General features: G+C 28.6%; 1 protein-coding gene and 1 pseudogene across 1 annotated transcript; both read right to left on the bottom strand.

Moving 5' to 3' along the window:
* LOC126668578 (uncharacterized) overlaps nt 1–15,843 on the bottom strand; it is a 63,985-nt pseudogene that overhangs the window by 31,057 nt on the left and 17,085 nt on the right.
* LOC126667001 (uncharacterized) lies at nt 4,361–5,102 on the bottom strand. The gene has a single exon (XM_050359944.1). The coding sequence runs from the start codon at nt 5,095–5,097 to the stop codon at nt 4,576–4,578; it is 522 nt and encodes a 173-aa protein (XP_050215901.1). The 5' UTR covers nt 5,098–5,102; the 3' UTR covers nt 4,361–4,575.

The raw sequence follows: 15,843 nt of genomic DNA, 5'->3' as shown, positions 1-15,843 counted from the left end.
CTTCATTATAACATTTTTTTTTGTTTTCATTTTCAGTTGTAATTATTTATAAAACTAATTTTTCTAATGTCTTTCATATTCGTCAAATAGTCCTAATTTGTAGTACTTTTTAAAATATTAAGAGATTATTTAGACTAAATGCTACATATTAAGGATATATTTAGATTTCTTTCAGACAAAAAAAACCCTAATTTTTAAAAACAAGTACAGTTAAAATTAAAAATTGAGAAATGAAATAAAATAAAATTGATGATTTAAAAAATTTGAGATATATATCAATAAAAAATTTAAAAAGATTGATTTTTGTTTGAATGCCTTTTATCATTTATGAATAGTCAAATAGCAAAATATTTATTACTCCTTCTGTCCCATTTATAGAAAATTATTGTCACTTTTATAATTTTTCATTTAATAAGAGTCTCACTGAAGTTTGTATACTTTTTAAACCTAAATTTTGTCTTGTTTATCTTTCCTTATTTAAATGTTTGAAAGTAAATTATAAATGATTAATTATTAAATATAATTTCAATGTATTTATATTTTTTAGGCTTAATGGTGAAAAACATTTAAATCTTTTCGGTTTGTTGTAATTTAATTCAAACTTTTTAATTTTTGTAATAATAGCCAAATTGTATTTTTCCGTTGCAATAATAGCCAAATTGGTGGTCAAATTTGTCATTTTCAATTAGGCTATTATTATTTTTCATAAATAATGATATATTAAAAATCATAAGAAGTGGCGAAAAAACTCAAAACTGTTCAAAAGTTTTCGCACAAAAAGTGTAATTTGACTATTGTTACAACAAAAAATACCGTGGCTATTATCATAAAAGTTAAAAGATTTTAAATTAAATTGCGACAAAATTTAAAAGTTTGATTTTTTTTCACCATAAAATTTATTTTTAAAATTGTGTAGAATAAAATATTTTTTTTCAAATGAGATGAAGAGGTAATCTTTTCAATAATCTATTTGAGAAATATTAAGAGTTTAATTTTATGTAATTCATTGGCATGAAATTTTATATTTTAGCAATTTGTGTTGCCCGTTATTCCCTCTTCTTGTTGGCAATGATCAACTGCCTAGTTATTTGAACATTAACACATTTTGACCTTAGTGTTCTGTTATGTGGGAGAATAAGTAATAATAAAAACAACTGGTTCCAATCTAAGTGGCATGACACCATGTCAATCGACAATTACATACTTATATATCTATTCTATTCTCATCAAGAGCTCCATGAAAGCTTGTGTTAGTTGGACACAAAAGTTCAACAAAAAGGAAGATATAATAACATTAATGGTCATTAGAGCTAATCATGTCAATCATTGAAATGGTTCAACTTATAGCTATATAATATTTAGAATTAAAATGGGTTAAATAATGCCCTTCATATTTGACCCAAAAATCAAATTGTCCCTCCATTTTTAGAAAGATGTTGAAACACACTTAAAGAAAATAGCTCAAATAAACCACTCTTTCTAACACAATCAGAAAAATCGTGAATTTTTATTTACGTGAAATATGATGTAGCGCCTAGAACTTGAAGTAGTTCAAAATTCAAATATGTTCTTCATATATAAAAGGTTCAAATATACCCTTCATGTATAAAACATTTTATATATCATTCGTGTAAACTTGAACCAGAGCGACTTAATTAGGAGTTTAAACGAGGTGTATCAACTCACAAGGTATTCGAGCTATTTAGGATTAACACAATAAGTATTCAAATCAACTTTATTAATAAAGGGTCGAGTTCGAACTACTATATGAAGTTATTTTCTAATCAAATTTGACCATCATACTAACCCACTTGATAGGTCCACAAGCCTAATCGAGTCTTAGTAATTTATTGTTCTATTCTTTTCTATAAAATTAAATTAATAAATATTTACATAGATAATCGAGTAGAATCAAGATAGAGTTTCAAATATTCTACCGAATTGGAGGTCAATCCTCTAGAATAAAACTCGCTCGAGTTTGAATCAAGTGCATAATTTTAAATGTTAGAATCGAGTCGACCTCAAACCTGATCGATGGAGTTCTGCTTCGACTCTACTCGATTACATTGCTAATCTCAAGATACATTAATTTCCCTGGTTACAGACCGAAATCTGAAAGACTTCAACAGACAATTCCATGCACAAGGAATGGAGTAAGCTCAAAAAGCTTCATGTCAGATTTACCTGATAACCGCTCTAATACTCAACTTAATAATTTGTAAAGTGAATGAGTGTAAGCAAATGTTTAAACTATAGAAATGCATTAATCTTCTCAGCATGTGTACACATGTATTTATAGGTCTCTATGACGCACTTTACATAGTGTCATGGTGATAATTGAATGTTTTCATATTAAAAGAGTACATTTGAATATTTTTCATATTAAACGAGTACATTTGAACCTTTTCATAAATAAAGAGCATATTTAAAAGATAAAATTAAACATTGAGCGTATATCTGAATCACCTCAAGTTCAAAACGCTACATTGAGTTCCACATAAGTAAAAAATAATGATTTTTCTATGTTGTTAGAAGGAAAAGCTCATTTCAACCGTTTGCAAAAATATTCAATGCATTTCAATACCTTTTTAAATATGGTAGAGCAACTTGATTTTTAAGACAATCATATATAATTAGGGACATATTTTTTTTTTCCTATTTAAAACTAAAATTATCCACTAGATATTAATAAGAGAGGATCTGATTAATATTTTTACTCTGAAAAATTTAAAATGTTTTGGAGTTTGACCATAAAAATCATCACATACATTTAAGTTGAATAGAATTTCTGATATAAAATTAGCTAGGGTCAAAATCTATATTAAATCACTATTTTTATATATTTTTGTATTCTAATCACGACTTTTAAAAGTTATTATATAAAATTTTCACCTTTAAAAAAAAAATCAAATCTATTACCGATTTAAAATTCGGCAAAATTTTACTTACAAGATTAACGGAAAATAACGTAACAGAAAATTATTGTAAGAGTTAATTATATATCTAATCACCATCTTTATATTTTTTTTAATTTTATTATAACCTTTTAAAAACTAAAGAAAAACTATGTAATTATTTGAATGTCGGAGCCACAATGGAAATATTATCTTTTTTTGGCCAATTCTTTCATCCGAAATGCATCTAGCTATTGTTGCAAAAGTTAAATCCATGATGTAATTAAACAAACTATATGCTTTCGAATTAAAACGATGAAAAGATTTTTAAAATGGTCAGTCAGTTTATTTTAGTTGCTGCTGATAGTTAGATAGTTGATAATTAAGTTTATTATATATACCAATTATTTGAATGAATTTATTTAATTATTATTATTGATATTTTAAATTATCATTAAACGCACTCTTAATTATAAATTAATTGAACTATATTAATTAATAATAATTACTTTTTTTATAAGAGATAAATAATTTAATAGTTTGAAACATAAAATATTTAACACACACACACACATATTAACTACAATAATTAATTAGAGAGACAATCATATACTGTTTTTATATATTGGAAATAAAGAACGTTTGTAGAAAAAATTAAACCCACGATCTAATAAATTGTTATCCAGCGCTTATGCCATTTGATGTAGTTTGAAAAACAAATATTGATAAAATTAGTTCATCTACATAATATGAGTAAATTTATAAAAAAAAATTACCACACTTATATTTACATAAAAAGGTAATGAGTTTGTGTCGTTTAGCGATTTTAATTTTCTTCTAATAAAATATACTATAATTGATTAAGATAAATATAACATCTATCTACCAAAAAAATCAGGAATAATTAAAACAGTTTAAGTTAATTTTAAAGAAAGAGAATAATAAATTTTAGTTATATAAAATTTCTAAATAATTTAAATGAAATTATATATATAAAAAATATATCTTAGTATGACTAATTTTATTTATTTTTTGGTATTAGATATAATGAAGTGTGCTAGATTGATCCAAACTATGAAATGACAACTTTAATTTTTATACATTCAAAACAATTCTCGCCTGAGTTAGGACGTCCCTTACGAGAGATAAAATTCTAACTTTGAAATGGTGCATATATATAAACCCGCAAATTCGCTTAAGTCAAAAAAAACTTTATCAACTCACCTTCATATTTAAAATTTATTTAAATATTTCATAAAGTTCAATCAATTATGAGATACTGGAAAAAAAGGTTCAATGGATCAGGTATTGAATAAAATATTTAGAATGAAATTTTTTATATTAGAGGTTGTTTCATGTTCAAAAAATGAACAATTAAACCTCACTCAGGAAAAAAAATGGATTGAATCAAAATCAGTAAAGAGAAAAAGAACATACACAATTGATGAGAATCAACTATTACGAGAGAAATAAAACAACAAAATATGTTTCCGATCATAAACAATTACCAACCAGATTTTACTTACAATTCATGGCATGAATACAAATCCTATAATTTCTTCCATGAAGCAATTGAAATTCAGAGTCTGCTATTATTACTCGCAGACTGAAACAAGAAATTTTAGGAAAAAAAATTATCCACAAACCAATAATTAAATTTCCGGAAGAAAAAAAAAACTTGTTAGTCTTCAGAGATGCTCCTTAGATGAGGCCGCCACACTCCAACACGACCGGTCCGGCCATCGCGACGGGATGATTTACAATCTGAAATATCATCAGAGTTGCATTTCTTGCTCTTTCTTAAGGATTTCTTGTTCCTTTTCTTTTCGGGCAACGAAGAAGCCGGAATCAAGAAGTATATACTGCCTCGTTTAAGCTCCGATTCGGGGGAGAGGATTAAGATTTTACGAGCAACTCCTTGAGAACATGGTTTGCTTAGAACATGATTAGGGTTTGCTTTGAGGATCTCACCGGCTGTGACTGGATGTGTTATTTCGTCTACGGAGCCGTTGAGATGAACTATTCGGATCAAGTCTAGAGCTCCACAAGGAAGAACACAAGCCAGACAACACCTTAAGCTATTGCCCATTTTTGTAAAACTTTCTTTTTCTTGATCGATCTCTTTATATTTTTTATTCTTTGGAACTTTGAAACTACTATTGTTTCTCTCTTTCTCTCTGTTTTTTTTTCTTCCGGTAAGCATTTGAACAAAGAGGTTCACAAGGTATATATAAAAAAAAACCTTAGTCCTAAAGAATAAGGTTAAATGACCTAAAGAAAGTCAAACGTTTGGTGAAAGTTCTCTTTCTATCTTGACGTTTAAAATGAGTGTGTGTAATGTGAGAAATATAGTTTATCCTAATCCTTTTGAGTTATTTCTTATAAATAGTTAAACATTTTGTGAGCTTTGTTTTCTTCTAATGGCATATTTACTAGAGATGTTATCTATTATTTTCTACCAATTTTGTGCTCATTTTAATGATTAGTGGGTGACTCGATTCTTTCGTCCGTTAATATAAGTGTAATTACTGAATCACATAAATTTCTTATGTTGTTTGTTTATTTTTGCTATATTGTTGTCTGTTTGATCAAATCTACAATTAAATGCATACAGAATGGTTTCAATTTCGCTGCGCATATCAATCTGATCACAAGAGTTGGTATCAAACCTTCAATTAGTAGTACCAATGTTACAACATCTTCCTCTTTCAAATCCAAAAAGGAAAGATAAAAAATTACAGAAGAAACAGGAGAAGGAAATGTTGCCATCTTATCCATTTTTTCAATTAATTTAATTCTTTTAATTTTTCAGCTAAATATAATATAATACAATATTACTTTATTTGATTTTTTATAATTATTTTTAGCTTCAAACTTACATATTATTTCACTTCAACCACCGAAAATTAAAAAATTTAAAATTAGATTTAACATCATTTTTTATTTATTTTAGATTAGAAGTTAAATTTTGAAATTACAAAAAAATATTTTTTCTAATTATGTAGTAGTATATAAATTCAACTAAAAAATTGAGACAATTAAATTAATTCGAAAAAATTTAATAGAATTGCAACATAAAAATAAAATTAGAATACTGTTATAAAAATTAAAGGTTTGGTTTAAATTATAAATAAGCATAACAGTTTTATTTTATTTTATTTTACAATTAGGTCACTAAATAAAAGGGAATAAAATATAATTAAAAGTTAAATTTAAAGCAAATTGTTTTTTTTTTCATTTTCATAACTTTGAACAATTTATCAAGTATATCCTTAAAAGTAATTTGAACATTTGGTCCGCCAATATTATGAATTGGACAAACATATCCAACATTCAAATTAAATCTATTTTTGTGCACATAACCCTCATTTCAAAATCAAAATTCCTCTTTGTAAATAAAAAAAAGATCAATTATTTAAAATAATCATTAATGGAATTAGAAATTTAAAACCATTAATTCCAAAAATAGATGTTTATCCTAGTTCATATAATCGGCGGATTAGAATGTTCAAATTATATTTTAAAAATATATTTGATAAAATAGTTAAAATTCTGGATATAAAAAAATCATTTCACCTAAAATTAAAGAAATAGATAAAGTTAAAAGACAATCAATGAAATTTTTCTAATAAAATGTTATTAACAATAAGAAAATTAAAATTACCAATAATTAATAATAACAAAAAGGCTTAATTTCTTAAAAAAATCACGAACTTTAATTTAGCGGGTTTGTAATTTTAACACAGACTTTCAATTTTGTCAGTTTGAATATTAACTTTTGAATTTTCGCAATTTTAGACACCAGTAATGAGATCAATAAATTTTTATAAAAAGTAAATATATTTTTAATAATGTTACTTTTTTTAAAATTTAAAAACAACAACATGTTAACGTTACTTATAAAATATTTGATTGATAAACTTTTTAAAATAAATCCTACATTAGCATTTTTAAATCCAACGAACTATAACTCAAGTAGTATAAGTGGTGGACAGCAAACTATCCAAGTTGTGGGTTCTATTCCTCCCACAAACGCTCTTCCGTCCCTATTTATCAAAAGAAAATTAATATTATATTTTTTGTAGTTCTCATATTGGTTGTTTTATGTATAAAAATTTATAAATTTAGGCTCGTATATCGTTTTTTTAATTATAAAGTAATATTGTGTCAATTTACAACAAATTAATTGAAAACAAAACATAAATTATATTATTTAATAGCATTTCACGTTCTATAAAAATTATAAAGTAATTGTGTCAATTTACAACAAATTAATTCAAAAGAAAGCATTAATTATATTATTTTATAGCATTTCACGTTCTAATAAAAAATTGTAATCAACAAATTATGTGTAATTTAATGGCTTAATTACTTAAAAACCACCCACCTTAAACTATTTTTTCGTTTATACCCTGATCTAGAAAAAAATTCATTTATACTCTGACGTATGTGTTTACGTTTCACCTCTACCCCAAAATTCAAAAGTAAAGATAATTTATTGAAAACAACTAAATATAAGGATTATTTTATATATTTTTTTATTAAAAAAAATACAAAGAAATACTTCATCTTTAAAATGTTCAAAAATAAAAATTATTTAAAACTTTTTTTAAATGAAAAGAGGTTAATTTAGTGCCTCGAGGTAGAGGTGAAACATAAACACATACGTCAGGGTATCAATAATTTTTTTTTTAAATTAGGGTATAAACGAAAAAAAATTAAGGTGGATGGTTTTTAAGTAATTAAGCCTAATTTAATTGGTATTGATAAATTTCTGATGGAAAGCCTCAAGCTAATGAATAAAATATTTCATAATAACGACAACAATCATATGGTAAGTACAGTTTATTTTTGAAGTTTTGTCCACGTATATGACTCCAATGACGAGTTAACGCGAATATAGGCATGAGTTGGAAGGATAAACAAAATTATGCATCACTCACTTATGATTCTTTTATTATTCGTAAATCGTAAACTGTTTATATTTTTTTTTCTTTTTCCAAAGGAATATATAGAAGTGGCCATAAAATAATGAAATGAGTGCTTTAGGTACGGAATAGAGATGCCAAAGTACATGTTATTTACAACGTACTTTGGCAGATTGTCTCACATAGAATGGCCAATCTCTAACCTTATTATCTAAGTGTATTGAGAAAAAAAGGGCAATTTGCAACAAAACAAATCCTATCTTCAACAAAAAAAAATAGCTATTTAAACATTACTTTTAAAATTTTAATCAATAAAATTATATGTTTATTTAATTTGGCAGTTTACTGATGAAAGCAGGTTTTCGTTACCTTATTTCATATGAGGCAATCACAAAAATGAAAATCAGTCACATACTGCACATGCAGGTAAACCTAGCGGTGTAAACTAGTTGAACTACTCGTCAGTTACTCGAGATCGACTCGAAAAAAATTCGAGATCGGCTGGAAAAATTTGAGCCGAGCTCGAGCTACTCGCTAACCTAATTAATTAGAAAATCAAGTAATTATAAAAGATATTCCAAATCACACTTGGCTGTATATTGTTAAGGATGTATCCTCTCTTATTGAGCAAAAATACGTTTAGCATTTTGGTATAAAAAAAAGGCTAATCTCCTAAAAAAAAACCTACACCTTTTATATTAGAAATATTATTTTTGATAAATCGATGGGAGTAATTAATTATAAATTGGTGAAAATGTGACAATCTACCCACATGCTTATGAGAGTGTTTAGGTTCAACCATAACCAAAATAACTAGAACTAGTTAATAAGTGGTTAAACATTCACACTTATAAACTCATTTATATTTGTTCTTCTAATCAATGTGGGATTATCTTTAATATTTTAGCCCCTTTTCGTTTGCACCCTGACGTTGTAAAATCTCCAATTTTACCCAAATTCACACCTTTCGTTTTCAATTCCACCCTTAAACATTAAATTGACCCTTTTCCACTTAAAAAGGTCCAAATCAATACTTATATTTAAGCATGTATACTAAATAGGGTTTAATGTTATATTTAAACAAAAAAAATATTCTTTTCACAAATTAAAAAAATTTAATAATTAATTTTTATTGAATACAATAAATATTATTATTTTGTACAAATTCGTCTTTTAGCCCCTTTTCGTTTACAGTATTTTCTAGCTCAATGTTTCGATAGTGTTAGTTTTTGTTTTGCTAGTAGACCTCATAATAAATCTTCTCACTCATTCACAGAATATGTAGTATGTTTATTAGAAGGCTTAATGGCAAAAAAAATTCAAACCTTTACGACTTGTTGTAATTATATCCAAACCTTTTAATTTTTGCAATAATATCCAAATTGCATTATTTTGTTGCATAATATCCAAATTGCACTTTTTATGTGAATTTTTTTGAATTTTTTGCCATTTTTTTGGAACTTTTACTATATTATTATACATCAAAACATAATAATAGCCTAATATCTTAATTGAAAACAACAAGTTTAGCCATCAATTTGACTATTATTGCTACAAAAAAATACAATTTGGATATTATTGCAACAAAAAAATGCAATATGGATATTATTGCAAAAATTAAAAGGTTTGGATATTATTGCAACAAGTCGTAAAGGTTTGTATTTTTTTTACCATTAGGCCTTATTAGAAAATCAAGAGATTATAGAAAAATTCTAAGTCGCATTTGACCATATATTATTAAGAATATATTCTCTTTTATTGAGCAATGAAAATTTTAGGATTTTGATAGAAAAAATGTTGGTTTACTGTGGCTGGTTTGCAACATTAATCCATTCAAGTACAATTAGTACAAAACTTACAACACGAAGCTTCTTGGAACTTAGGTTTACGGCACCGATTTAATTGAGTAGTTAAGAGACAATGAATAGTGATATTTAAGGAAATGCACGAGCTTGGGTTGCTACAAGATTCTTAATGTAAGAAAAAATCCAAATCGGAAACAGAAAGATTAGCAAGTAATCTATAATTGAACAACGTGCATCAACTCTGTCTTTACACTGCAACCTAGCTGGCAGTACTCTTATTTGTATTTTGTGTTTGGTGGAATGAATTCATTCTGATTTTTAATTCTAATTAGTTGATTGCTTAATAATTAGTCATCATTGCATTTGCAATTTTTAGTATGATTCCTCAATTTTACTTGCTACATCACTACTTTTTGGTCAATATAGTTGTTTAAAGTTGAACTGCCTTTTAAAATAGGCCAAATGTTATAAAAAGTCCAAACCTTTTATAAAAGTTTCACAAAAGTCCTGACCTTTCAATTTTGTCGATTTTGGCCAAAAACTGATTATTTGGTTTCACAAAAGTCCTGATCTTTCAATTTTGTCGATTTTGGCCAAAAATGAATTATTTGGTTTCACAAAAGTCCTAACCTTTCAATATTTGGCATGCCACATAGGCGCTAAATAGGCGTCACATGGGCAAATTGAAATCAAATTGAGAGTTGGACACAATTGAAATCAAATAATTTGTTTTTGGCCAAAATCGACAAAATTGAAAGGTCAGGACTTTTGTGAAATTATTATGAAAGGTTTGGCCTTTTTTACAACATTTGGCCTTTAAAATAGGCTTAAAAACAAATTAAATACAAACCTTTTTGCATTGTTGCAATTTTAAGTAAAATTTTAATTTATATTGTAATATTCCAATTTTCAATTTTTTGTTGTAATGATAGCCAATTTTGAAAAATCTAATTTAACCAGTTAGGCTGACATACCATGATGGTACGTGACCGTTTTCTCCATACATATGGCATCCTAGTCAGTAAATTCTAATTGTCAAACAATTCAAACCTTTGAGTATATTTGCAAGGAAATTTGTGTTTATATAAAATTTGTATGAATAAAAAACTTGAAAGAAAGCTTAGATAAATAAAAGAGATAATGTTATAAAAATTCACCTAACTTTATATGTTTTCTCTATTTAATCACGTTCTTTAAAACTTCTCAAAAACATACACCAATTTTCATTTTTTTCCAAATTCATACACGATGCTGACGTGTCACTCATTCATTGGTGCAATTTGCTAAGGTGTGAGTTGTTTTTTACCAATGAATGAGTGACACGTTAACACCATGTATGAATTTGAAAAAAAGTAAAAGTTGGTGTATGTTTATGAGAAGTTTTAAAGAACGTGATTAAATTGAGAAAACGTATAAAGTTGTTGAATTTTTATGACATTAATCCTAAATAAAAATATAGAATTTTATTTTTGATTATTCGGAAAGAAAGAATATTTATGGAAAAAATATAATCTACAACCTAACAAAAAATATCGTTTAGCGTTTATATTATTTTATTTATAATTCATTGGTATAAAAATATAGAATTATATGAACTTTTGTTATTTCTTACGTGATAAGGATGAATTCTTATCTTCCATAATATGAATGATTGTGGTGGTTATCTCTAGCTACTTGCAATCAAAAGATATATATGTGTTCATGCCCCATCTTGATACTTAATTGGATTTGTCGGTGAACCTAGCCAGCATTTTGGAGTGACTCTCAAGGCTAAGGATTAAAAGTCCCACACTTGAGTGATGAGGTTTTAGTTTAATATCTGATTCAATGCATTGGCAGTTAAATATGCATAGAATCTATAAGTACAAATCCTTTTTTAGGTCAGGGGAAATATATTAGGATTTGTAATTGTGAATTTTTATGTCTAAGAGTTACTGAACTTACCCAACTCCAAGATTTTATTATAATAAAATCATCAATGGTTTATTTTGTCCCTCGAACTTAACAGAAGAACGTCGAATTTAAAATTTTGAGAAAAAAAAAATCACGAGCTTTTAACTCGTCCCTCCCCCCCACCCCAGATGACGTGGTATAAGAATTTTTTTTTTTTTTGTCAAAGATGATAATCGACTCTTTTAGAGTCTGAGTTGTTAGTTTGTTAGTTACTGAGGCGTGATTCGATCCACAACCTCTTGATGTACTTAGAGGTGCCTTAACCATCCAAATTAGCCCACATTGACACGTGGCATACGAATGATTGGCACATTATATACAAATTGGAGCTGAGGTGCCGAAAAATTATCGATCAATTTAAAATTGAAGGGATAAAATGAGTAATTCATATTGTTTTTTTAAAGGACATGAACTTTACTTTAGTTGATCTTTCATGCCAGGTTCAAGAGGAAAAATGAATCTGTATTCTTAATAAAAAATAAAAAAATTTAAATTAATTTTGTCAACTGCATCGACATGAAAAGAATAAATTAAGTTTTATTAGCTATTGAGTAAATAACTTAACAGTTACTCAACTCAAAATTGTACTCAAAAGAGCGAGGGTTTGAATTCTATCTCTGTAACATCAAATATTGTTAGTAAATTTGTTAGTGATATGCATTTTTATTATCATTTTAAATTATAATAATTATTTGAACTGCTAAATCTTCCTAAAGTCATTAAGTAAATATTCATATTATTCTAGTCTTAATGATGATTATGTCGAATTTAAGATTTTGAGAAAAAAAATCATGAGCTTGACATTTTAACTCGTCCCTCCCCCCACCCTAAATGACGAGGTATAAGAATTTTTTTTTTTGGTCAAATATGGTAGTCGACTCTTTTTGAATCTGAATTGTTAGTTTGTTAGTTACTGAAGTGTGGTTCGAATCCACAACCTCTTGATGCACTTAGAGGTGTCTTAGTCATCCAAGATAGGCCTACATTGGCATGTGGCATACGAATGATTGGCACATTGTATACAAATTGGAGCTGAGGAGCCGAAACATTATCGATCAATTTAACATTGAAGGGATAAAATGAGTAATTCATATTGTTTTTTAAAGGACATGAACTTTGCTTTAGTTGATTTTTCATGCAAGGTTCAAGAGGAAAAATGAATCGTTGTTCTTAATAAAATATAAAAAAAAATTAAATTAATTTTGTCAACTTCAACGACATGAAAAGAATAAATTAAGTTTTATTAGCTACTATTGAGTAAATAACTTAACAGTTACTCCACTCAAAATTGTACTTAAGAGAGCGGGGGTTTGAATTCTATCTCTGTAACATCAAAAATTGATAGTAAATTTGTTAGTGATATACACTGGGTCAATTATGTTTATTATGTATTGATTTATCATTTTTATTATTAATAAGTTTGCATTTCATTATCATTTTAAATTATAATAATTATTTGAATTGTTAAATCTTCCTAAAGTCATTAAGTATGTGATTTGATAGTAAAATCCTCAGATTTATTAAAAACAAATATTCATATTATTCTAGTCTTAATTGATGGATCCGGTCTTCGTGACGGGTCATGAATTTCCTTTGATAGCCTTTAACCTGCAAAACAGGGGTTAGACTGCTCATCGAACGGTGGTTGTCCGATGGGCACTCCGATGCTTAAGTCAGTATTGAGCTTAAGAGGGTATTGTAATTGTAATATGTTATGTGTTTAGGCATACCTCAAGGTACTTTTATAGTAGTCGAATGAATACCTTATAGATATGGAATAGGAAAGTGATTCCTATTTAATAGGGTTTCACCCTAATTAGGAGTGTGATTCCTTATTCAGACATGAGTCCTATTTAGGAACGTCTTCCTAAATAGTCTCGTCTTTCTAAGTTAGAAGTTATCTTCCTAATTTGGAGTTTGTGTCCAAATAGGAAAAATACTTCGAGATTATGTAGTAGATCTGGCGATCTATCCTAGTCCCGGGATCAACGCGCTCTGTCGGAGTCCTCTGGGATTCGGTCTTTGCCTTGTTTGATTGATATCACGGCGGATCTTGTGGATTCGGCCTTCTTTCTTATATGTTTGATTCTTCTGGCGGGAGTCCGGTATCGTCTGAGAATGGATCTCCTGCGACTCGGTTTCATTGTAGTTAGGATAGGATTCGGTATCCATCATTAGCCCCCCCCCCCCCCCTCAAGTGAGCTAAAGTCTTGGTATTCATGCCTTATTAAATTGTAGCTCTTTTGGAGCCGAGTTGTTTCATATTTGGGCGAGTCGTTTCTCTAGTAAGATTCCATTTTTCTGCCACGTGTTGTTTGTCTATTCCTCGTTGCTTTTGAACTTAAGACAAGTGTCCATTTTGACTATATTCTTGCTCTTGACTATTTGAAAGTCGCTTTGCCTTTAGTCTCATCTTCAATCTCCAATTCTCGTGTTTGGTTTCTCAGGTAATCATTAAAGTAGCTTTGAGTGTTTCTGTTTTGCTTTCTTCTTTGTTTAGGGTGACACTTTTGTTCCTTTTCTTTCTTCTTTTATCGTCCTTTCGTTTTCTCCTGATGAATCCTTTTCGGCGAGCCCCTTGTTTGGCGAGATTCGTTCCTTTTGGCGAGACTTATTGTCTTCTTTTTATTGTTTTATATGGCGACTGCTTGTCGTTAGGTGAAGCCTTTATACTAGATGAATCTTCATCAGTGGGCGAAGTCTTTGTACTGGGCGAGCCCTTATCTTTGGGTGTTCCCTCGTTTTGGAAAAACTTTTATTCTTCTTTTGGGTGGAACCCTTTATGAGGAGAACCTTCTTTGATTAGGACTTGGTCGAGTCTTTCTTTTTTCTTCTTGATTTTGAACCTTTCTTCTTTAGGACTCCGTTGAGTCTTTTCTTTATTTACTACATTGCTCCTTTTTTCCCAATTGATTTGTTGTGTTTTTCTCTTCAAGTACTTGATCTTCGTTGATTGTGATTTTAAGTTTATTGTTTATTCCTCTTTATTCTTGATGTTCATTCTTCTTTTCTTGGTTTTCGGATTTCAACATTTATGTGTTCTTTGTGCTTTTCTTTATCTTCATTGATTGAAGTCTTTTATTCCAGCTGATATTTACTCTTTTAATGAGTAATTGTTTCTTCGAGGTGACTCTTCTTGTTTGCAATTTTTTTCATTTTGAGAGTTTTGTTTTCTTCTTTGGACAGATATGAGTCCTTCGAGCTCCTCAACAAATACACTGATCACATAGAGTATTTATGCCTGTTTTTGAGATCAGGTCATTTAATTTATTTGAATTTTGTTGATATTCGATTTTTTTTGGACGAATTTCCAACCTTTTTAAGATTTGTTCCTCTGATTTGGGCAAGTTGCCTGTGATTCGTTGATTTGGGTACGTATCCTAATTTCTTTTGATTTGAGCGCTTTCGCATTCCTTTTGTTTGGGCGTTTCGCCTTTCTTTCGCATTCCTCTTACTTTTTGGTGTTTTTCCTTTTTTTCGCAATCCTCTTATTTTTCGGCGTTTCTCTTTCTTTTGCATTTCTCTATTTCTTGGCGTTTTTCCTTTCTTTCGCTTTATTTTACTTTGTTTAGTTTATTCGCCTTTCGCTTTATTTTACTTTATCTAGTTGATTCGCCTTGGCATTTTGCTTTGAGTTGATTTTGATCTTTGATATTTCGCCTTTAAATCTAAATTCTGTTTTTGGCTTTTCGCTTTTGTTTTTAGAGTAAATCTATACTCTGATTTTTTGGCGTTTCACCTTTATTTATAGTAAATCTATACTCTGGTTTTTTAGTGTTTTGCCTTTATTTAGAGTAAATCTATACTCTGGTTTTTTGGCATTTCGCTTTGATTTATTCTGATTCCTTCCTGCTTTGCTGCGTTGTATGAATTAAAAATAGTTCGCACCATTGGGTATGACAGACGTCTATACTTGACAATGGGCGATTGGCGCCGTCGGGTATGACAAAAAGTCTATACTTGACGATGGGCGATTGGCACCATCGGGTATGACAAAAAGTCTATACTTGATGATGGGCCTTTTGACTTCTACTTTATTCTTCCTTCTTTCCCTCTTATGGGTTTTCTTTAGGATTCAAACGAATCTATCTCTTCTCTTCCTCTTGGGGTTTTCTTCAGGATTCGGCCGGATCTATCTCTTGTTTCCCTCTTGGAGTTTTCTTCAGGATTCGGCCAGATCTATCTCTTCTTTCTCTCTTGGGATTTTCTTCAAGGTTCATACGAACATATCTTCTTTGTCCCTCTTAGGGTTTTCCTTTGGAT

Source organism: Mercurialis annua, linkage group LG2, assembly GCF_937616625.2.
Source record: "Mercurialis annua linkage group LG2, ddMerAnnu1.2, whole genome shotgun sequence".
NCBI classification, from domain to species: domain Eukaryota; kingdom Viridiplantae; phylum Streptophyta; class Magnoliopsida; order Malpighiales; family Euphorbiaceae; genus Mercurialis; species Mercurialis annua.
Note: the sequence above shows the minus strand (reverse complement) of the source record. Positions and strands in the feature narration are given on the sequence as shown.

What these genes read in the sequence shown, in the direction of transcription:
- LOC126667001 (XM_050359944.1), bottom strand. Translation starts at nt 5,097, where the DNA reads ATGCTTACCGGAAGAAAAAAAAACAGAGAGAAAGAGAGAAACAATAGT.